This window comes from Drosophila santomea, chromosome 3L (assembly GCF_016746245.2).
Source record: "Drosophila santomea strain STO CAGO 1482 chromosome 3L, Prin_Dsan_1.1, whole genome shotgun sequence".
In the NCBI taxonomy this organism is placed as follows: Eukaryota; Metazoa; Arthropoda; class Insecta; order Diptera; family Drosophilidae; genus Drosophila; species Drosophila santomea.
The window spans coordinates 19667733-19691898 of record NC_053018.2 but is presented as its reverse complement, the minus strand read 5'-3'; the positions used below and the strand labels follow the sequence as shown (position 1 = coordinate 19691898).

The 24166-nt window shown below is 44.1% G+C and overlaps 2 protein-coding genes across 2 annotated transcripts; one reads left to right on the top strand and one right to left on the bottom strand.

Moving 5' to 3' along the window:
• Positions 1 to 24161, bottom strand: LOC120448916 (fringe glycosyltransferase). The gene is made up of 7 exons (XM_039631139.1): positions 23838 to 24161; positions 18088 to 18492; positions 11125 to 11173; positions 9863 to 9965; positions 1854 to 1992; positions 821 to 995; positions 1 to 757 (listed from the first exon to the last, which is right to left on the bottom strand). The coding sequence occupies exons 1-7, from the start codon at positions 23967 to 23969 to the stop codon at positions 522 to 524; spliced, it is 1239 nt and encodes a 412-aa protein (XP_039487073.1). The 5' UTR covers positions 23970 to 24161; the 3' UTR covers positions 1 to 521.
• On the top strand, positions 1968 to 3305 carry LOC120448917. The gene has a single exon (XM_039631140.2). It carries the CDS (start codon positions 2077 to 2079, stop codon positions 3217 to 3219), a length of 1143 nt encoding a protein of 380 aa, XP_039487074.1. The 5' UTR covers positions 1968 to 2076; the 3' UTR covers positions 3220 to 3305.
• Positions 24162 to 24166: the final 5 nt, after the last annotated feature.

The following is a 24166-nucleotide window of genomic DNA, read 5'->3' as shown; positions in this document are numbered from 1 at the left end:
TTTTAATAAAATATTCTGTTTTATTCAAGCAAACTAAAATGTAACAAAATGGTTTAAACATTGCTTAGTTAATTAATCTACTATATACATGCATTTTGCTTGATTAGGCAAACATTAGACTGCATTACAGTATTACACAGCAGAGGGTCAAGCGGTCTCTCTGAAGCTAAGATAACTTAAGCCTAGACTAGACCATTAATTTAACTACGCACTAAGTCGATTGGAAGAATCGCGTGTAACGCTATAGGGAAGCACTTGGAAGTGTTGGAATTGCAAGACCTACAGCTACAGTATTTCTTATACCATTAGGAAGCACATCTGTCCAGCTGGAAGCTGCTCAATACACACATATATACAAAGAACCTTATGTCGTTGCTCGTATACATAAACTTAATGTTAAATCACAGTGGCGAGATTTGATTTTGACGCCTGCCCCATCGGTTCACAACCGACCAAGTGCAGACGTGCGCCTGCAACAGCCAAATAGGATCCCCAGGGACTTCGGATCGGGATCATCCAGTTCATCTGGGCGGGCAGAAGCTGAAGTAGGGGAAGAGCTGGCAGTGCAGGGAGTAGAAGCGCTTGGGATCGGTCTTCATATCGAAGCCGTCCACCTTGATCACGTTCCACTGGTTTTTCATGTGGGCATAGCTGAAGGACACCTGGTCCTGGAACGTATCCTGGCGTATGAACTCCATGGGCTCCAAGTGCGAGTGGAAGTTGTCCACCACGGTTAGAGGGACTTTCAGAAGGTGTTCTGTTTAAAAGATAAAATATATAAGTTCAGGATCGTTTTGGTTTACTCCGTGTACAAACTTACCTATAATAAAACCCATTGTGACATCATCCGGAAAGCGTATCTTGTCGCCAATGCTGATAAACTTGCCGCCACCTGCTATGGGTAGCATTTTTAAAGTCAGGGCTCGACTGAGGCAGAAGCCAGCGCCGCCAGTGGCGAACCAGAAGGTTATCTTCTTGTTTGTTGTCGTGTTCTTCTGCAGATCGAAAGAAAGAGGAGAGGAGGGGCGAGATTAACGGAAGAACTGGTTTATGAATGGGTCCCCCCAAAAAAAAGAGGATGAGTGTACCAAAGGCTAAACTCAAATAAATATCCCTTTTTCCTTCGCCATATTTCTGGTTTTTGGCAATGGCCCAGAGAAAATTGACTCGAATTGAAAGACGAAACAAAAAAAAGCTTAAGACCGAAACGTGGCTTGATTAATTGACCATGTAAATGGACATGTGCGAGCTGGAAACTTAATACTCGGGTCTGGACCAAAAGTAAACCGAGACTCTACAGGATCTTTCTCCCGCAAATGAAGCGTAAAGTTTGGGGTTTTTTAATTATGCACGCTGCTGTGATCAGGGTTGGATTGGCTTGGTGTGCCAGATTTTGAATGGATTTCTGACCACGCAGTGGCGTTGCTTGGCTGCTTTTGCTCACATCCCTGGCCAACGTGGCTAAGCCGGGAAATCTATGGCCTGCACATTCATTACGGGATCAGTTCGCGGTATTTCAAATGGATCGGTCTGGAAAACGGGTTCAAATTCGGACTTGAACTGGGACTCGGATTCAGGTTGGTGCTGCTGCTGTTGCTATTGCTATTGCTATTGCTATTGCTATTGCTGTTACTCTTTTGCCGCGCCAGATCATATCGGTTATTAATGATAGCTTGCGCTGGCAGCTGGAAGCCAAATGGCGGCATAGACAAATGGCCCTGGTGGTAACATAAATAACGGCCACGGTTCGGCTTTTGGGCCGGGCCAGAAGATGGAGAAAGGCGATCGCAGCCAGGCTTGTAATTACGAGCTATATAGGAAAATATGCAGAAATAACTGGCATTTGCACTTACGCTGTCCAAGTGGATCTCCAGCGGCGATGAGATGCTCGGCTTGCCCAGATACCAATCCACACTGGGACTATACTCGTCCAGCAGTTTGACCAGCCTCGGCACATTGACATAGTTGTCATCGTCGAAGTGACAAAACCACCTGGAAAACAGTAACAGAGAGTTCAATTAAACTAAAATTACTATATTTCGTTTAAAAAATCGTAACATTTAAAGACGAGCAAAGATGCCAGCTCACGTGGATTTAACACTAGAGGAAATGACCTGGATTGCTTTGGGCGTGCCTGAGTTGACCCACGTAAACGTGGCTGTGCTCCAAAGTCTCATAAATGTTCTTCTCAAGAAACTCAACTGCCAGAATGATATGGTGAGGATAAGTGGCTTCGAGGGCAAGTGTATGGAGCGTATCCTCGAGCAGTCCAAGATATCTCCACTGCCCTTCGATGTGGAGGCAATCGTTCCCATTTCCGAGCAATTGGACAAGGTGCAAGAGTTGGAAAAACGCATCAAGGAGCTGGAGTGCAAGTTGGAGTGTCACTTTCAGCAGATTCGCATTTGCAACAAGGCCAAGGACAAGAAGTACAAGATCAATCATGCCGAACAGTATGCCTCTCCTTGCGAGGATCTGTGCACCGTTTGCGACGAGGACAACAAGATAGCCTGCAGTCTATTGGCCAACATGGACTTTATGAAAAAGCTGATGCGACGCATAGCCACACCGATTCTGACCCGAATGGAGGAGGTCAGCCTCAAGCTGGAGAAGTTCTACATTACACTTCAGTCTTTTCTCAAACAAACCGAAGCTCTGTTTAACCGTTTGGAAATAGTCAAGCAATGTGTGGTGGAGATTGAGGGTCTGAGGACTCTAGTCCAGGAGTACAACCTCACTTTCCTGGGCACCATGGAGGAACTGCAGGATATGCTGGACAGCAAGCTGGATAAGGTGCACATGCCTGCTCTAAAGAAGTATATACGAGATCGTTTCGATGACATAGACCGCCGGCTGAGATTGATTGAGGATAAGGATGCATGTCCCAGAGCCGCTGGATTTATCAATACGGGGCTATGCTGTCTATCCTGTAATAGTCCCAAAGTGGGTGCCGATGTGGGTCCTCAAACAATGGGACTGTTCCCAGACGCTCCGGTCAGGCACATGCCTCCCAAGTTGACCGGTTCACCGGTCAATTGCCAAAAGACCGTGGTCTGTAGGTCCGTCGAGAAGGAACCCACCTTAATGGTGCGGGTAAACAATCTCGATTTGAGTGTCCTTGCACATCGACTTAGTCGTCCTGCCTCAGGAAAAGTCTGCAAGTTGCCCGAAGCTAATGACGCCATCTATGGCGTTCGCAATTCCTGTATATCCGGTTAACTTACTGCTAGTACCCATCCAAATCGATTAGTTTATGCAATAAAGAATACAACGCCAGGCTGTGTCCGTTAAGCCGCATGTAAAAAGTGCACTAATTTAGACTGCAATTACCCGGGTTGAAGGTAAGAGCTATGTCTGTAAAGTCAGATAAAGATCTCAAGTCCGCGAGTGCAGCTGCAGTTTTTATAGTGACAAACGATCAGCCATATCCGGTAGCCCACGGTGGACTAATGATGGCATTAAGCGGCCAGCGGCAGCTGAAAGGTCCACGCTGACCATCATTTGCTATGGGTGCAGTTCCCTGTAGTCGAGGGGATCCCCTTAGGAAGATATCGGTGACGCGGGAATTCACTTGGGCTCCGGAAGGGGGAAGAAATTCGCAAGTCATACTCTGCGGAATTTCTAGTAATCAGATTTAGTACGCTTTTTGCTGTTTAAAAGCCTATATTTTAGTTGCGATGTTGTGAAGATCTAGCAGAGAAATACTATATGTTTAAGAAGAGATACACACTGATATTAAGGTAAAGTCGGACCATTTAGGATCTTAATCCAACAAGGACTTTATTTTTATATAGTACCTTTTCTTTCTAACATTTCTGTTTGGGGATTTTCCTAAAGAGTATTATCTTCTTCGACTAACAACGCAAGTTTCTTGGGGTTAAGCGACTTTCGTCGAGCTCGTAAGTATTCAATAAAATCGAATCGAATCTTGGAGGATTGGCTTGTCTTGGTCTTTTTGTCGTTGCGTCTGTTGGGTAATTTAATATAATTTTTATTGCATAAGACTAGAGTAGACAAGGAGGTGGAGCTCGTGTGTGTGTGGTACTCAGTTGATGCTACTCCTAAAGCCTGGCATTCATAAATTGCCTGGCTGCATGATGTTGCTGCTGTTGTCTACGACTTTGGCTGCCATTGCGGCTGCCACATGCGATACCTGTGCGAAAAGGCCGCAACTCCCCGAGTTTTAGCTACCTCTTTATCCCTCCGACATCTATGTCTCCCCCACCCAACCCTTAGTTTCTTCGTGACGCATAAAAATGCGCGTTTAATTTGCTTAATTATGCACAGAGCCACAGCACCTCCGTTTTTCAGTTCCCCATATACGCTTTTCATAGGCAGCTGCTTTCCCTGCTTCCAAATTGAAATCTAGACGCTGGTTTATGTTTGTTGTCGTTTAATTAACGCCAGTCCCCCTCTTTGATTTCATTGGCATTTATGAAAATGTTTTCATTCGGTGGTTCTTTCGATTCGGGTTATCAATTAGGGGATCGCTGATGTGGGGTTTTCTCCGATTCTCCGTGTCGAACACAGTTTGTTTATTTTGGGTTTGTCGGCTCTCTGTTTCTTTGTTTCTCTCTGAATCGGATTGCACTTCAAAGCACTGGCAGAAAATTATATGCATCATCTTAAATTAATAATAATTTAATATTTAATGATTTGTTAGAGTCCCAGAAACGGTCACTAATTAACTTGTTTCTTTTCATTGGCTTTTATATAAATTTTATGTCATATAAAATCAATAAAAAACCCTGATTTAAAACAAATTACTTAAATTCCTTCTTTAGTTTCATTGTTTAATTAAACAATCATTCTTATTTAATTTCCCATATAGATCCATACCAAGCGTGCTACTCTTAATAATTGCATTTATTCTCAGTAAAATCCTCTTCAAATATAAATAAACATCCCGAACTTTTCTGTCAGTGCATCGGAGTGTGTGGCCGTTGGCCGCGAATAAGCTGAAATGCGAAACGAGTGCACACTTTAGTTTATTTCCATAGCCGTTTTTCCAATTATTCGCGCTGCTGCAGCAGCTGCCTCTGCCATAAAGCATATACATAGCATATAGCTATAGGTTTAACCGATGCTGATGTGGGCAGATTTCGATCAGTTCGCCAGCTGGGCTCTTTCGTTGAAAAATCCAGCCCGACCCACACTTAGCCCCCTTTCACCCACTAAAACATAAGGAAAAAAGTTTTAAAAAAGAAGTAAAACGCTGGCGGGGCGTTGGCGGCTGCGTAGTCATTCCACATTGCAGGCGAAATGAGTTTATGTCTGGAGCCACAATAAAAAATGATTGACGGGGCACTTCAAGTCGGCCAAAGGAGATATATCTGGAGTTGAAGGCAGGCAGGCTGCCCAAAAGACGCGGGCTTAATAGATTTCGCATTAAGAGAGCGGCAAGGCAACTTAGTAACGAACGAGCTGCCTGCACAGCGCTAAAAGTATTTTGACAGCCGGCCAAAGATAAGCGATCGCCAAAAACCTCGTCAGACGACGATGACGAACTGATTTCATTCGGTTTCGGGTTCTGTTTCTGTTTCTGTTTATGTGTCTGTTTATGTTTTGTTTTTCGACTCGAAAAGTCGACTCCATTTCGGAAATGAGACTTGGACAGGCTCGCCTGCAATTAGCAATAAGTCAGCTGTCATCTGCCTGAACAGCAGAAAGTATCTTTCGGTCTCGAGTTTCGCGGATTGATACAAATCAATGTGTCATTTATGCCTGTCTGTGGGGGCAGACAACATGATATTTACATTAAGCGGCCGTCCGACCACTTAAGTCAACCGAAATGTTTGCCTCATCAACGGACTGCATCGAGAGTCGAAGAGGGAAATTAATCTTTTTCTTTTAATGCAGCTAGCAAAGCTTTTCAAGCGCAGGGGAAAACAGAAATTTGTGTGTAAATGGATACTTTCATTTATGGCAATCGTTACAAAATTATGCTTTTATTTCAACGAGCATGTTGCGGTAGCCTTCAACTGCACCTTTTTTAAGTAAATACCTGCTTAATACCTTTTTAATATACACTGCAGTCAAAAGTTTACAGAAAAACACAATAATATGATTGATAAAGTTGGAGCTTGCTAGACAGGTTGTGATCGTGTTTCATATTAGTTTTCTATCATGTTTTGTAACAATTAGATGGTACAACATTAGATAATTTGACTTATTAACCATTTTTGAACATATTATATTTTTTCACCATTTTTAATTTTATTTCTTTATTTTAGTGCATTTTTTTTGTGCACCCAATGAGTCAGATACTTACAAAGCCGTGCGCCTGCGCATCTACAAAGGCATTTCTGCCGGGCGGCTGGACAAACAATTGAAAGGCATTTGTCAACTGGCGTCTCTCCCGAGGCTGACAAAGCAGATCATTAATTCTGGGACAGAGTAGCTGTATCTTTGTATCTATATATCTTGTGGATGCGCGCACTTGAGCCCGCAAATTGAAGGCAATTGCCGGCGATTATGCGAATTTCTGTGGGTGTGAGAGTGGGTGTGAGAGTGGGTGTGGGGCTTGTGTTGGCGATAGGCGCTAATTGAAATGTAGAGCAAAGCAATGCAAGTCCACTTCCCGGATGTGGAGTAGCAATTGCATTTCCTAGTCCAACTCCAGTATCCATATACATACGTATATGTTGCTGTCACTGTTGCAATTGCAGTGAAATTGCCTGTTTCCGCTGCCACAATTCCGACCAAGATTTGAGCATTTTTTTTTAATGTTTCTCATGTGGCGACACAATGTCAACAAATGCATTTTGCGTTCTCCCTTTCACCATGGAATCAATTGAATAATTGGGATTGTTGTGGTGGTTCTGCCACAAGTGGCAAATAAATGAAATTGATGCGTTTCTAAGCGGCAAGAAGGGGAAGTGTTGGTGGTCGCCCCTTAAAGGAAAAACTGTTTAGCTTCACACGCATCTCTTCACTCTCTCTATAAATAGCTGCCCCTGGCCGCAAAAAAAACCGTGGAAAAGAGGGAAAATTTTCTCACACATTGCAGCCAACATAAGCATCTGGATTTCCCCACTCACATATGTGGGCAACCCTCCAGCCAACAAAGTGCATTAGTGGCATCAAACCGCGATTAAAACTGTCGCAGCCATAGATGGATATTCGAATGCGAGTGCGAGTGGCTCTATTATTTTATGGCTCAATATGGGATTAACCCCAAGTCGGTGCGGCTGGGAGAAAGGGTCCGGCGTGGCCGCCTGCCCTGGGAAATTTCCCTGATGAACCGTATCGAAAAGCGAGCGAATCCAATTCCCACGCACCCACAGACTACTTTTGGAGTAGCATGCAGCAGCATTAACATCATCATCATCACCATCAGCTGGGGCTTGATTGATGCGCCCCAAACCGATCCTTCGGCACCATTTCTCGTTTGCCCCATTTACATCTTATGCTGTGAATATTACGCATATTACGTGTTGTAATTACACCCAGGGTCCGGGGTTCCCGAAAAGAGGCGCTCTTATTATGTCAAAATGTTGATTACGAAACGTGCTCGGTCGCTCGGTCGAGAGAGTATCCGTGAGATGCGAATGAATGGCGAGATGCGGGGCAACCTCGAATTGCAATCAGATAAGTGCCCGTTTATACAATTGCCTGACAAGTTTCGCCAGCCACATTAGGTGTGGCCAGCAGCAGGCACACACCCAAGTCAGCCAAGAGATAAATAAGAACCTGAGACAAATAAATCGAAAGAGATTAGGTCGGGCAGCTTTGACTTTGGAATTCAGAGTCGAGAAAACACACAAAACTAATTAATAAAATACCCCGTGATTGGGAGCTAAGCCAAAGGCAAATGTCGCACACGCACACGCACACAGTGGGGCACATGGAACCTTTGGCGCCTCCGTGGCCTGGAATTTCTATATGCTCACATAATTGATGATTGCTGCTGCTGCTGCTGCTGCTGCTGTCGGTTTTTTTGTGGGAGTTCCAATGGAGTCTTGACTGGCAGGCCAGGTCATCGCCTAGCTGTCTGTCTCTCTATGACTTGCAGTTGCTATTGTTGCTGCTGTAATTTTAATTAAATTGCACTAATTGTTTGGTATTATAATGGATACCCAACACCGACAAGCAACAGCAACAGCAACAGCAGCCAGCAACGGCAGCAACAGCAACTGCAATTAGCCATTCAAGGCGAGCGAAAGGCAGTCCTCCAGCCACCGCACAGTGGGGCAAATAATTCATGTTTGATGGCAAATAAATTCACTATCACAATTCGCAATTCGCAATTAAAAACAACCCGCTGGATTTGCATTTAATAGTGCTACTTTTGAACGGGACGCCCCACGGTTGCCGAATCCAATTGCGAGCAACATGTTGCTGCCGTGCGTAAAAGTCGTTCAGCGGCAGCAGCAACATTCAGTTGTAAAAAGCATGGGGGCAGCATGAGGAACAGCAGTAAGCAGCAAGCAGCAAAGCACAAGCAGCAAAGCACAAGCAGCAAAGCAGTAAAGCAGCGTGGCATAATTGCCAGTTCGAATGCACGTTAATTAACCTCTTTTTCATGTTGTGCTCGGCTTTTTCTTTGGCCAGGCTGGGATTTTGCTGTTGCTGCCTGTTGCCTGTTGCCAGCCGGCTCTTAAACGTTGCCAATCAGCCAGAAGGATGCCCGGACAGTTTCCTGTGCCACCTGATACCATTTCATATCTCTTTTAGTCTCATTTTTGCTTTCTTACTCGCCGGCGACTGGGACCCACCAGCAGCAGCAACCGAAGCAGCCACTGCCTCATCTTGCTCATAACTGCACATTTTCATTGCTGGCCATTTATTTTGTTTCAACAATTTGTTGTAGTGCCTGTTGCCGCTGCTATTGATTGCATGCTCCGCGCTCGCATAATGACAGTTTCAAGTTCTAAGCCAAAACGGCCAGTCAACTTAAGATGAAAGCCAGCCCAGCCATCCCATTCCATCCCATTGCGACTCGTCTCATTGCAGCAGCAAAGCCAGCTAGTCTCGTCATCCTCATCATCTGAAGTCCAAGCATGTCCAAGTTGTTCTAGATTTCTTGGCTGCAGTTGCTGCTGCTTTTGCTCTTCGGCGTAATTACAAATAAGCAAAAAAAAAAAAAAAAAAGCGAAAAATATAAAGGAGGGAAGAATTTCTAGGCTGCTCCTTTGGGCGCTAGTTGAAGTGTCTTTTCTGGTCCGCTCCTCTTTCTTCTCGGACTGCGGTCGCTGGACAAGTTTTGAGTGGATGTTGCTGCTGCGTCTTAATTGCGCAAATTAGAACGCATGGCAGCTGCAGCACAGTACAGAGCACCGGGAACCAGAGAACTGGGTGTTTGTATTGGTTTGTATTGCCCATGGATAGAATGATGGGCTTCTCCTGCGGTCGCTTATTAAAAGCATTAAAGTCTATTATTACAGCAGCAGCTAACCACAAGGAGTCATTGCTCTCGCTCAAGTTGTGCAGCAGAAACGCATCGAACGGGCATCAAGCCCTGTAAATATGACAACATTTTAGGGGAGCCAGTCGAGATGCTGCTGCTGCTGCTGCAGCTCCTTTTGCTGCAGATGCAACTTGCAACATGACCTCTTAACTCACCAGCTAACGCCATAATTCTGCGTGAAATTGAAGCTGAGCACACGTATGGATATCCAATCAAGGGGAAATTACGAAGTGAAGACATTTTCATACACGAATATACATAAATGGTTTTTCAGCATCTCAGTATCGTTCCTAATATATCAACTTCTACTTTAGTATCTTCTTTTTTGTATTTAATAATACTGCCTACATAAACTCCATATTAGTTGTCACCGCTTAGTCGCTAAATTCCAACTATTTATATCCACAATATCATAAGGTATCATCTATCATAACTGAGTTTAATAATACTTACTTTTTGCCACTCTCCAGGAAGACATCCAATTCGGCGGACATTTTGCAGCAAAGCGCCTTGCGAAAGTGGCCCTGTGAGCATTTCGTGTTGATGAGATGGCCCTCTGAAAGTAGAAGAGAGATGAAGAAGGGAAACGAGGTGAAAAGGCTGATAAAGATTGGTAATTAAGCGGGCCAATACAAGAAACAGAAGGAGCCGATGGTCGATGGTCGGCGGTCGGTGGCTGGTGGCCGTGGGCCCACTTCTATGTTAATTAACTAAAAGACCAGGCTTCGCAGCCCCAGAACGAACAGTAGCTTGTTAGCCGAGAATGCCGCTCATATCCAGCGGATACATTTTGTATCGTTTGACAGCCGCCGCCGCCGCCGCAGATAAAGATGCCCGAAGAAAAGAAGCAAAAAAAATACGTATAAAAAGCGCAAAAGCAGAGCAACGCACAAAAACTTTTGCGCCTTAATTGGATGAAAATTGTTGAAATATTTAAACACAAGACAACTGGGGGACTGGAACTTATCCTTTGTCCAGCCAGCTCTGCACATAACTCAAAATCCCCGAGCGTGTTTAGCCGAATCCTTTTGGCCTAATCAAAATACCAAAATGGGTCTGCATGTCTGTATCGCATCTGAGTTGTTTGTGTGCGAAACTTGAGATCGTCTTGGGGTCTAAGGTTCTGGGGCCTGAGTTTTCTGTCTGCAGCTCTGTTCTCCATCCTTGGTCCACTGTCTGCTGGAGTATGCAAAATGGAAATACATACAATTTTTTGAGCGAAATTGAAATTTGAACTTTTTTTTTAATTAAAGCCCAAGAAAATCGAAGCGCAGCCCAGGCTGCAATTCAATTAAAATGCGGGTGAGTGATGAAGCTTCCTCACTCGCTGTGCTCCTCTATGCGATATGGAATTTATAAACTTTAATCGGTTTTCGGATGGTCCAGACAGTGGCCAATATTAGGCGGTGCCGATGGGCGTGGCACTTGGCTGATGTGAAACTTAATTGAGAACGGCCAAACCGAAGGCAACGGATTGAAAATACAAGGGATCGGGTTGATTTTTGGGTTCCGAATCGGGATCGAAAGGTAAGAGGTTGGTCGGTTGGTCGGTCGGTCGGTCGGTGTTTGGCCAGGTAAAAGGCTGTTCTTCTTTTGTGATAAATTCGATTTTCTCCGTCGCTTGGAAATATAATTTTTGGGCAACCAAGAAAAATAAATAAAATAAAATCATCACGATGGAATCGGTTAAATAACTAATGGCTTCCTCTACTCACTTGTCTTCTCCTGGTAGTAGTGATCATCGGTGTCCGTGAAGAACCAGGTCTGCAAAATAAAGGAGAGGGAATCAAGTTAGTCGATCCGATCGATATTTGCATAATTGTGGTTCATGTAAATTACAAGAAATCGTAGCATGGGAAACGTTGTAGTCTTTGTAGTCAACAGCCAGCCTACTTCTTTTCACTCGTCAGACGACGGCATAATTATTCAAACACAAAAAACGCGTTGGGTCAGCAGCTTTTACAAGAAAGCGTCCGGCAATCAGATAACAAAATTCCCACACACCCTGATGTCTTCAAAAGCGGTCCAAGAAATAACTCAAGCAAAAAGGCCCACAGAAGAAGCGTCTTTTTTATGCATCGCTGACTGCGGTAGGGTTCTGAATTCTCAGGAGGTAGTATGCACAGTATTTCCCGCTCATTAGTGGCTTTCTCCAGACCAAGCACATCCGAGCCACAAAATCTATTTCGCGACATTGCCCCAAGGGTTTGTAAGTCTTTGGTCTTAATAAATTTGTTACTCCAACAACTCAATTGGCTCCAGTTTTCCCTTAATAACTTTTTGCCTGTGCCTTTGTGTCAAATCAGGCGAAAATCGCTTTAAAGCTTTGACAAGCACACGAACGCGACTATATAGCTATGGTTATAGCTGTTGTTGTTAGCCAAGTTGCTGTTGGCCATGTAGCTGTCGTCGTTTTGCGAAGTAAGAGGCACGGCAACAACTTGGGCAAACAATACGCCCGCTCCACAAGCATTTTGAGCAACGACTTGTAACAGTTAGAAAGTCAACGTTTGCCAGTTTGCCTCCACTTGGAGTTGGAGCTGGAGTTGGAGTTGGAGTTCTTTATCCACAACATTGGAAGGCACACACATCCAGCACACCAGCAACATCGTCGTCGCTGAATTTTCATGGATTTTTACGAGATTTCCTTTTTTCCAGCTCACTTTTTCCACTTTTTTCTTTTGAGAGAGTCGTCGGGATGCTTCCCCGCTTTGGGGCGAAAAATGTTAACACCATGTTGCCGGCTTGTTGTTGCAAGTTGCTGCTATTGTTGCTGCTGTTGCTGTTGTTGCAGATGCTGCAGTTGCTGCAAAAGCTGCTGCGCTGCAGTTGCAGTCCGCACTTGACTAGCTTTTAATTTATGTGACTGTTCCAACTGTTGACAAACAGCATTACAACGTGTTTCGCAAATTTATGGCGAAACTTGGCCGCTCTGATGGAAGTGTCCCATAAATAGAGTTCTTTAGAACGCCCAGTTAATTGAAAGAAGCTATTGGAAATGCGAAGCCGAAGAAATCAGGGAGTAACAGTGTCTCTTGAAAGAGTAGAGATGCCAAGCCATTGAGGGTATACAGAATCGAACATAGCTGGGTTTACAAACCCAAAAATACATTTCATTTCAATTTCGCCGTGTTATCTAAGATTGCTGCACAATGTGTCATTTAAAGATTCCCATAGACTTGTTGTCAGATTAATGTGCTCTTGTAAATCGCTTAAAGTCCAGACGAGGTATATTGACTTCATAAATTTGGCCAACACTTGGTAGCAGAAATCTGCAGAGTTTTGCTGGATTTTCATGGCGTGGCATGCACTCAATTGGAACGAAGCGATTGCCACAACAATTCGTTATGTTTTCGGCGCCCAAGAGGGAAAAAGCCAACAGTTAAATAGGCGGCCCAGGAAAAGCACAAGCCAAACACCACACCAGTTGGCCAACTTCAGTTTTAGCCGTTGTTTTTAGTTGATGTTTCCGTTGTTGTTGTTGTAGCTGCAGCTCCACTTGGCCAACAGAGCAACAGCCGCAACAAGCAATGCATTTTCAATGGCGTCTGCGTTTCTAACTGCAGCTGCGGGCCAAAGGCAACTGTGGCCAACCATTTGGACAATCCATTCAAGCATTTTTGGCCGTTGGCTCTTGCCGTCCTCTTACCAATGTGCTTTGTTTTTTCTCGGTCGCGCTAAAATTTAATGCCCACCCTAGCAAAAACCCCTCCCCCATCCCCTCCTTTCAATGCGCCCAATCCTCAATCCCCACCTGGAAAGCACGTGGGGTGCGGTCAACTAGCCGCGCATTCGGTCTGCGGTTGCAGCTGGCCTTACATCTAGACCAGGCCCACGCTGAGCAACTCGCCAATTCCGAGTAAACCACCGGATCGGCGGCTTTGTCTGCATTTTTCTGCATTGGCCGAAACCGAAGGAAAATACGGAAAATTATAATGTATGGGCAGGGGGCGTGGACAATGGATATGCTTTTCCAAAAACTGTCCGATGCACCGCGAAGTCCAAGTGAAAGTTGTGCCAAAATGGATGGTCTCAGGATGTGACTAATTTCGTCGAGACTGCCAATAAAGTGGCCGCTGGCTGGGCGGAAAATGGATTTATTGATCGAATTTAGGAAGTTACCCATTACCCGTTTTCAAACTAATAAAAAACCCATCAAACTTAGATGGCAAAATTTTGGGCAGTATTAATTTAACCAATGCCGCATTGTGTGGTGATAAAAAGTTATACAACTCAATTTTTAGGTCATAACTTTGTTATACGTTTTACATTTTTACGATGAGTCGAGACAAGTTGAAAAAGAATGACAAATTACCACATAGTATTTTACATCTTTCAAATAACTTAGCAAATAGTTCAACTACATTCCGAGGCTCTGTTTTTGTAGAGTTTTAGGGCATGCCAAGCTCTCAATCTTGAACCCAAATACTCGATAACAGCCTGAAGATTAACCTCTTTGTACCTACAAAAAAAACTCTTTAAAAACCATAATTTATTCTGAAGAAGTCAGTAGGTGCTTCCCATAACTATAGGCTCATCAGCAGCTACGCACACGCATCGTTCAATTCAGGAAGCGACCACAAGATTCTGGGCGTTTCGCATTTTGCGTAATCTTCTCCAGCTCCAAAAACCACAAAGCATGGGATTTTAATTATGGGTTTTTGGGTTTTCTCTCTCTCTTTGGTTTTGTTCTTTGACCCTCCCCCGAAAACACCTGCTGACCCCGGGCCCTGAAATCTTTCTACACCTGAAGAGCCATTAGCCCTGGGCAAGCGAGTGTTAAATGGTCAGAAGAGACACAGCAAGAAGCAAATGAATCAATTACCTGATTTGTAGTGAGTCAAAGCAACTCTCTGAAATCGAACAGAGGAGGTACTCAGCATTCAATTAATGCGATGGCGAAGTGATTAAGAGCCAATCAACCGGCACATTTTGAATTCGAATTCGAATCGAATTCTCTGCTGTTCTGTGGATCAACAGAACATGCCATCCCATTTATATGAGGTATGAGGTGGATATGTGGATATGTGCATGCCGATATGTTCGCAGCGCAAATATGAAATGTGACAACGAGAACCATTAAAGAGGAAGTTGCATGCGGGCCTTTGAGGGATAAAAAACGAGATGAGTTGGGTGGGCGGGTCGTTTGGTTGCTTGGATGGACGGACATCTGACGAAATTGTGTCGCCGCCAGCAACAATTGAAATTCCAATTTATTGCGAATTGAATTCAATTGAAGAGCATTGAGAGCACAACTCAAACAGAGCAAAGGCCTCGCCAAAGTTCAGGCACGGGCTGTTACTATACGATAGCCCATGAATGCGTTTCATACCGTCGGTCTCAGTATCAACAATAAACTAGTGCTAAACCCATATTTCATTAAAGTATTCACGAGTTTTCCTTTACAGAAATTACTCTTCACGTCTAAGATTATCATTACACAAAATATTTTATCATTTAAGACAGAAAAACCTTTTTATGCATCCCTGTTTTAAAGCACTTTAGCGTCATGTCCCACTGTATGGAACAACTGCTCCATAAACATTCGTTTGGCTTTGAATTGTATCTCGTGCGTTGGCGGCACACTTTCGGTACGACTATGGTCATTAATTGGCCTTTGATTGGCGTTGCATGCTTAGCCACATTATTACGAATCTGAATCCGAATCCAAATCCAACCGGAGCAGCTCAAATAAACGCTAAATTCTTAACCAACGAGGTCGGACGAAGTGCGGATGGCAGTTCCGTGTTCTTCGTTATGAGCAGCTGACACAAGCAGATCTGCAGTACTTCATACAGTGGGCCCGCTGGTGATTCATCATTGGGCAATGGCCGGGAATGGCTGTCAACGTCAAAGAACCGTGAACTAGGAACCAGAACCATGTGCGTGGAGACCAGTGATTCAGCCGTGCTCAAACTCAGAGTAGCGACATTAAGGCGCAGAAATGCCAGCAAAGGAGCCGAGTTAATGAGATTTAAGCCGCAACTCTGGGACATGGCGCGTTTAGAATTTAATAGCCACAACTGGTGACCACGACCGGCATCACAAAAAAACACCAAAGAATATCAGCACCGAGTGGTCTATGTGAGTTTTACGACATTGTTTTTCCAGGGAGCCGGCGAGCAACTACATGTGAGCCTAATAAAATGCGACGAGCTTTAAAGAAATCTTGTTTTCCCCAGAATCAACGAGAAAAGAAGAAGCCAAGTGGTTAACTGGTTCCGTTTCCATGCGAATCAATCAAACAATAAGTCAGGCAGCCAAAACTGAAGCTTCATTAAAAGTAAATGTTCAATCTAGACAAGCAAATCGAGACAACCACCCACAGGAACACTCCGTGGACAAGCTGTCACTCCGTGTTCGCCGATCTATCCGTAGACTGGGATTCCGAGATCCTGAGATCCAGTGCTGACATTTGACATGCGTCCGCTGCCCCAACAAATGAGGCAAAGACTGCTGCGATTGCTGCCACTGTTGGTTGCATGCAAATCGGAGCTGCTGCGGAAAAATGGTAGCCAACGCTGGTCCAAAGTCAGAGCAGGTCGAGGCAAGAGTCAGTGGAAAATATCCAAGCGGGAATAAAAACGAAAAACGAAAATGAAAAACGATTTCCCTCCTTGTCTTAGCCGCATTGGGCATTCAATCAAAGTCGAGCTGCAGTTCGGCTCTCCATTTTTGGCCAAAACTATTTACAGTAATTTATGCTCATTTGTAAGCATGAAAAATTTGAATCATTCATCAAACGTCCGACAAACAATTGGGCGGAAAGGGGGTATTGTCAGGTACCAGATCTCTCGATCTTAAATGGAAAATATAGCCCTCTAAAGACTTTGTTAAAATATAGCTTATTAACATTACATTATTAACATTAGCTTAGAGTAGGTCCTTAATGTTAATTATTTCCGAAATTGTATGTATTAAACATTCATTGGTGTTACAAGACATCTTCAATATGAGTAAAACTGATTTGTTTGCTATTTATACTTTATTTAGGAGCAAGCGAATTTGAAGAGTAGTCCCTATTCTTAGGTATAAATAGCTCTCTTGAAGGTTTCTTGCTCTTTTGTACTATAAATGCCCACTTATTTCTTAAATAAATCCTTGCCAAGTGACATATCCAGTTCAGAAACGGCAAAGCCCAAATCCTGCTTTAATCGTCGGTAAAAGTTGCTCCCCACGGATTTTTATTAGATTGCTATTGAACGCACTTCCCACAAAGAAAGAGTACCCACAACCCAATTGATCCCCAATCCGAGCCATCTCAAAAAACAAGTTCAGCGTTGATTCGACATCGGGTTCGCCAAGTCAGGCTTTGCCCTTTTATGGGCGCTGTCTTGACAACAACACACAAAACATTAATCAACGGCTACAACAACAGCGAAAACAGCAACAAAAGCAGCTACAACATCAACAATAACATCAGCAGCAGCTGCAACTAGCAATTACAACAAATTGTTTTCAAACGCTGCTGCCTGCGCAGCCAATCAAATCGAACGCAACTTTGAGTTGTTGCCTGTCGCTGCTCCACATTGCTGTTAACCACACAGCAAATGACGTGCAACAACATGGGGCACAGATTTTCCATCAAAATAATTGGCCAAAAGCGAAAGAAAATCGAGGAAAAAGATGAGAGGAGCTGGCCAATTGTTGCCGGCGATATGTTGCTGTCGATGCTGCCAAATGTTGCACAGAACCGACTTATGTTGCATGTTGCATGTTGAAGGGTGAATGTTTCTCAAGCGTTTAGTGTGCAAATTGTGGCAGCCAATCGATGGCGATGGCGATGGCATAAACGATAACAGTTTCCACCTAAAATAAAAAAGGCTTTAAAGTTTAAAACGCTCTTTTATTTTTTAAGCTCCTTTCCGCTCCTGAGGGGTTTGCAAATAAGAGGGGAAAAAACCCCTTTTATTGCTGTTGCTGTTGAAAACGTGCTCGTCAAGCATTTTTACAATTTTCCAAAAGGTACTGTACACACACGGGCATATTCCCTCGGGGGTTATTTATTTGTGTTTTCGGTTCATGTTTTTCTTTTTTTGTTTTATTTTACTTTTGTGACGTGGTGATGTTGCTGCTTGGCTGCAATGCCAGCGAGGAACGTCAAATGGAGGGGACGAGTGCAGTTTTGTGTAAACAATAACAAAACACATTTGTGACGCGTGATTTTGCATAAGTTGGCACTTGAACACCAAACTGAACAATGACTACCATAAATATCCTTTCACAACATGAAGCTCTCTGACCGCACGAAATTCGATTATATTTCGGCGTAGCAGTTTAGCAGTTTAGCAGTTTAGCACTCAATGAAATCTTAAACATAAGCGATCGTTTTGGGAAAGAAAAAACAAATGCTATTAGCCGTGTTCGTAGTCGGTAAGCCCCAAATGAATGAAGACATTTTTATGGCCAATTAAGCGATCGCCAAAAAAAGAATCATAAATCGCCGGACATAAAATTAACCAAAGGAATCAAATCAATTCCCGCCAGCTTAAAAACTCATTATGCAAATTGGCCATGGCCAAGCCCAAGCCAGAGTTGCCAAATCTTAGCAAGCAGATCTCGTCCAACCTTTGGAGCTCACCCCACTTAGCCAATTGTCGCCCACCCGCCGACCTGGCAGCAAATTAGCTCCAGCTAATAGCTGATCGCCGGTCGATAGATCGATGTGGCAGACTCACCTGATCGCGGGCCAATTGGAACCAGGTCTTGATGATCAGCGCCAGCCGGGTGTCGTGATAGTTCTTCGTCGTCTTCACGCTGATGAAAATGTCATCCAGTTCGGTGACCGGCGGCTGGGGTGTCGCAGTGACCGCTCTTTGGGACAGATCGCGGAGCAGTTCCCCATTCCGGCTCCTTCTGGCCAGTTCGGTGAGCAGCGTGGCCGTGGGCCGCTCACTGACCTCGATGTCGCTGAAGTTGAAGCTGCGTATATCCTTGCGGATTATGACCGTGGTGGGTGAGGCAGCCGGAGCTCCCGCCCCCGGCTGAGTGGGCGTGGAGGACTGCACGTAGTCCTGTAGCAGCTGGTCGCGGTGTGTGGTCAGGGCTTCGCTGGAAAGGGCATCCACCTGGCTGTGCGGCACCTGCAGAGAGAGAAAACTCATGTAAGTAATAATAACAAATGTAAAAGTAATGGCTAAGTTTTTACAGAATAATAATACAAACTATCTATGAGAAGTCATTGACTTGAAAGAAAAAAAAACACTTTTTCCAAGACTAAATCTTAAGCCCTGGTGTTCTAAGAACAACACCCTTTTTTCCCAGTGTGAGCCGGAAGAAATATAGCAAGTGGCGTGGGGTTAATGTAAATTTGTTGTGTAAATCGCACGTAGGGCAATAAAAAGATGAAGACGCCCCCGCTCTATCGGAGACACTCAACTTGAACTTCAGCTGGAACGGGGACTGGTGACTGGGGACTGGGGACTGGGGACTAGGGACTCCCACTCCTCTCCAGACTCAGCTTCGTGCATTTTCACCTGGCAAACAAAGGCGAACTTCAATGGCAAACAACAATGGCAAACAAATGAGCGGCAGCAGGCAAAATAAACAACGGCAACACCACCATAAATGCTGAGTAAGAGCAAACAAAATGGGATCGGGATTGGTATTGGGATTGTAACCGGGGATCGGGATTTGGATTGGGATTGGGATCGGAATCGGAATAGGGATGTTCAGAGGAAGAGCAGAAACCCACTGAGATTGCTTTGAGTCGGAGTGAACTGCTTGATTAATTTCCACTGATAACAGGTTCATTTGCTTTTGTTGTCGGCGGTTATTCAATTGCTCTTCTTTGAGAGTTTCCCCCATTGCTCGTTTTAATGGCCCTCCACGAAAATGGGGACAGGTGGGGCGTGGAGTTTCGCCTTGATTGAGCCGGAGATAAAGGTCTGCTCGAATGGGAAATACCGCGGGCGAAAGACGGCCCAGTTCTAACACTCTATGCAAATCGTAAGGCAACTTCCGCTATAAATCTAAGCTCTATCTTCCCCGCTTTGTCCCGCCAAAAAAAAAGAAGAGATTTCTCTTTGGAACCCGCTGGCTTATATTGCTTCACACGATATTGTCTCGTTGATAGCCAGTCCACAAGTTGGGCTCATAGAATTTTATTGCCGCACGATCGACAGCCAAACGGTGTTCAATATAATGGCAGCTCCCTAATGAGGAAATCGGGAGTGAGACGATGAGACGATGAGACGATGACAGTGGCAGGTGTAAACTGCCGTCGTCGCCGATGGGAAACCGAAACTCAAAACCCGAAGCAATTAAATTGCTGAAATATTAATTTGGCTGCGGCAGAAATTGCGAGTATGGGAAATCGCACTGGAGATTTGCTCAAGAAAGATAGCAGAGAAGTCGTGACTTGAGTGAGGGATTCGGCTTAAAGCCAAAACAGTGAAAGCCACTTGGTTATATAACGCAGAGAACGCCTCTTTCAATTAAGCGGGTTCCGTAAATTCAAGGTTCGGATCGGATTAGAATGTGCGCCAGTTTTCCAATCCCCGACATGATGCAAGTGGCTTAACCGTACAAGTATGCAAATCAAGTACACGGACTACGGACTACGGACCACGAAAACAGCAATGCCTTGTGACACTTTTGTGGGATTTGCGAATTACTCGAACGTGATGAAACTGAACAAGCCCCGATACAGATACATAAGTACATATAGCTACAGTTGCGCACTCTGATTCAGTTGGAAGTACAGAAACACGTGTGGCCATATATGCAGGCCGCCTGCGCATTGTACATCTACAAGGTACAAAATACAATAAACAGATACGAGCAAAAAGCATTAAAAACATATAGAAATGAAGTAAACATGACCACACATAAAAAAAAAAAATTAAGCAGAATGGAAAAAGTTGATAAAGCTAATGTGTCTAATAGGTCTTTAAAAGGTATCACTTTTCGTTAGAACACTTTTATTCCATTACCATATATAATATTTTATTCCAACACTTTAGTAACCTTTAAAATTCAACAAGAAAATCGATTATTTTCGAATAGAACTCGATTTTTTTCTTCGAATGTACAACCTACAAGATACAAGTACCGGGTGAAAGGTGATTCAATAGATATAAAGCCGAACCCAAAATCCAAAACAAATTTAACACGGTCTACACAATAGCAACAGCTGCCCCCCACCACGCCCACTCGAATGACTAATGCTTCATTAGCCGTGTGATTAATATGTTTATAAACATTTCCATGTCAATTAATAACGAGCAAACCATAAGAATCGAGTGAAGAGGTGCGAGTGAATAATATGAAAGGGCGCCAAATGGAATCTACCCCGCTCAGGCGACCTTTGTGAAGATTAATTGAGTTAAACTCTGGTCGCCATAACGGAAAACATAAATCAGCGAAATTGAAGAAATCGAACAAATCAAAGGCATTCCCCAAAAAATGCAATCAGAACCGTTCGTTCGCCTCCAGCTGGGCGAGCGGGAAAATCTTCATTAAATGCTGTTTAACAATATTATCCGTAAGATACGAATCTAAGATAAGATACACACAACAACAACAGCAACCAGCCAAGCAGCCCAGCAGCCAGCAGCCAGCATCCGAGCTCATCCAGGCTCAATTAAGCGACCACCAAAAGATACCCAGATACCCAGATATGGGTATCTTTTACTCCGTTGCCCAGCTGCAGATACTGCTCCTTTTATCAGGCGCCTTCCGCGGCTTAATGTCGTCAACTTTTTCGGGCTGATTACATGAGCGGCGCGCAGAAGGAGGGTTTTGTGGATCGAGGGGCCACGGAAGGGAAGCTGGAACCAGCTGCAGCAAGTTGGCCATGGGAAGTGAGGAGTAGGCACCTGCTTTTGGCCAGGCCAAAAACAGGAATCACATCATCATCGTCGTGGTCTTTGTCTGTCTGGCTGCCTCGAAGGCTCATTGTGGCTGTTGCTTTCCTCAAGCTGATTTGCATGCTCCTCAGCTCAAGAGTTTGTTAATGTTATTATGTATTTACCATGCACTCGGAAAAAATGTTTGAAAGTCCCTACTGGCAAAATAAGTCTATAGAATAATAAGTTTATAGAATTGTTAGATCTCGTATCAGAAGAAATCTTTATTGTCCTACTTCCTATCTCTTAAATGCTAGAAGATAATCTATATCTTTGTAACATCAGCATGTTGATCCCAGTGTAGCTACAACAAACTACTCAAATCAATCAGCAACTGATGGCCATTTGGCGCGCCACTTTAAAGAAATTCATAAACAACCAAATCGTTTGACGATTATTATTCATTTCGTTTCATTTATGATTTATGCGTCAGCAACACGCGACATGGCAAACTGGCAAGCTGGCGACCTGGCGACGTGAGTTGCAACTGGACATGAGACATCAGATACTGGGAATCTTGGATAGGTGGGGTTTGTGGGGCTTTCGGAGGCCCCCATGAAAACCCCCACCCAATTTCGAAATTATTGCTTTATCAGACGAATGCCAAGCCCAGTTTAGCGCGAGTATGTGTCCAGTCAACTGTTTAACTGTTCAACAGTTCAGCAGTTCGAAGAATCGAGCCAAGACAAGTCAAGTCAACAAGCAGCAACTTTTGCGCAACATTTAGGAACAAAAAGAGAACACTCATATACGAAGTACGAAAAGAATTAAGCAAATTGTACTTGGCATGCAGTTTTTAAACTGGGACAAGTCACAGACCTCCGATGGGACAGAACTTCAATTGAAAAGACCAACAAGAGCAACCAGAACAAGCAACAACCCAGCAGTTGTCGACAGTTTTTTATCCGGCTCAGCATTTAGTAGTGCGATGTGTGTAGCACTAATTCCTGCCAAGTTTCCGGTTAGCCCCGAAGCAGAAAAAAAGAGCGGAGCAACTGGAGGAGCCACAACGTCAACAACATTGTCCGAATTAAAACAACATAAAGTTTTTAATTACACTAGAAGCAGCATGCGAAAACATTACCGAGGAGCCTCCACCACCAACTCACAGAAGCCCCCAAGTTGGGCAATTGAGTTGCAAATTGAGGAGCCGGAAGGTGGTGAATGGGCCAGGGGATTACATGGGTATTTTTGAGGATGCTGCAGCTGATTCAATTATGAGCTCTTAGCTCTGTTGCCTTGGATCTCCGATGGAATGAAAAATGTAGGGCTTAGTTAGGGAGTTTTGTCAGCAGAAGATATAACTGCGGCAGGAAACTATTAGGCATCATTTAGCAAATAAAGAAATTATTTAAAGAAATTAAAGGAAATTTAAAGGAAAAAAGTAATTCGGATTTTGTTAACCTATTTCTGATTATTTGAAGAGTTCATAAAGTATTGCAATCCAAGACAGTGGGCACATACATCCCTTATTCCAATTTCAAGGGTTTTAAAAATAGCCATGCCAAAAGGTGTCACAGGAATACCTATTCTTCTACTATTTTGGAATGCAATACGAAGCTAAGTAAGCCAATTCCCACGGACCTTAACTGTTTGATATGTGTGATACGACTGACAAGGTTCTCCACTGGACGAGTCCGCCTTGCAATCCCCCCTCGCAACCCACACGTTGGTAATATAAGCACACAATATTTTAATACACAAAAATGTATGCAAAAACCAAAAGTAAGAAGAGAACAATAATAAATGGGCAGAGCAGACAGGGCTCAGAACCCTGACAGCCCTGCAATCGGGCAACTGAAAGCTTTGGCGACGCTCTGCCGACGGCAAACCAAGAAATTCAGGAATGACTGACTAATCGAAACTGGGAATACTCTGGGGATTGGGAATGACGAGGGAAAACTATCCGTTCTAGGAAGGATTGCCAAAGGTGGTGATTTAAAAATACATACTTCAAGTATATTGTCAGATATATGTTAAACAATAACTTCAATAGAACAGAATAGAATCCTTGAATCAATCAACTACAAGGTTGATTAGAAAAAACAAATTTAGAAAGGACTTAAGAATCAAACCACTAAGCTAAACTAAGCTACTAGAACCACGTTCTGCACCATTTCTAAAGCAACGAAGTCTCCAGTTCCAAACATATGCTTACGTTATACCGGTCCTCATCAGCAATCTTAGGGTATATCCTTTTAAGAACTTCCCAGCCAACATTTGTGCTTAATTATGATACCCCCTATTAGGGTATGAGAGCGCAAAAAGCCAAGCACCGAAACTGTTTTATATGCAAGGCAAGGGCGTAAAAGGTTTTTTAACGGCCAAAGCCGGACGTTCGACGCATGCGCAGCTGCAAAACTCAACTCGCCGGCGTTGATTTATGAAAGTGCACGAATCGACGTTGATCGGGATCGGGATCGGGATCGGAATCAAAGGGGGATAATGCAAATTGGCTGGCCTCTGCAGCGTTGCAATTTATGCAGATCAGTTTCGAGCACACACGTATGACAGTTTCGCAGCGCTAACAACACCCACGCACACTGCGAATATGTCGCCCACTCGAACTCGCAACTCACTTGGATGCCCGGATATCCGTAGGCGCTCTGGTAGAGCAGCAGGGTCATATAGACGACGGCGACGGCTAACATCATGGCTTGCAGGATTCGCTTGAAACGTTGCGGTGGCGAGAGCACAGTCAGGCTCATCATACGGTTACGGACCACTACGCGCACATCGAAGCACCGCCGATTCGATCACTGGGCAGATTTTATATTCCAATATTAGGTGGTTCTTTTCCTCGATCGTATGAATTCTACTCTATTCGATGTCTGAAATTACGATTTCTCGAGTTATTTTCGATTTCGCAGCACGCGCGCACTGACGTCTTGCTTGTGGCAAGCTTGGA

Bases quoted from the DNA above. Each gene is read 5' to 3' on its own strand.
- LOC120448917 (XM_039631140.2), top strand. From the start codon at position 2,077: ATGCCAGCTCACGTGGATTTAACACTAGAGGAAATGACCTGGATTGCT.
- LOC120448916 (XM_039631139.1), bottom strand. From the start codon at position 23,969: ATGATGAGCCTGACTGTGCTCTCGCCACCGCAACGTTTCAAGCGAATC. The intron at 11,174-18,087 runs GTGAGTCTGCCA...TTTATTTTGCAG, and splicing joins TCCAATTGGCCCGCGATCAG to ACCTGGTTCTTCACGGACAC. The intron at 996-1,853 runs GTAAGTGCAAAT...TTCGATCTGCAG, and splicing joins TGGAGATCCACTTGGACAGC to AAGAACACGACAACAAACAA.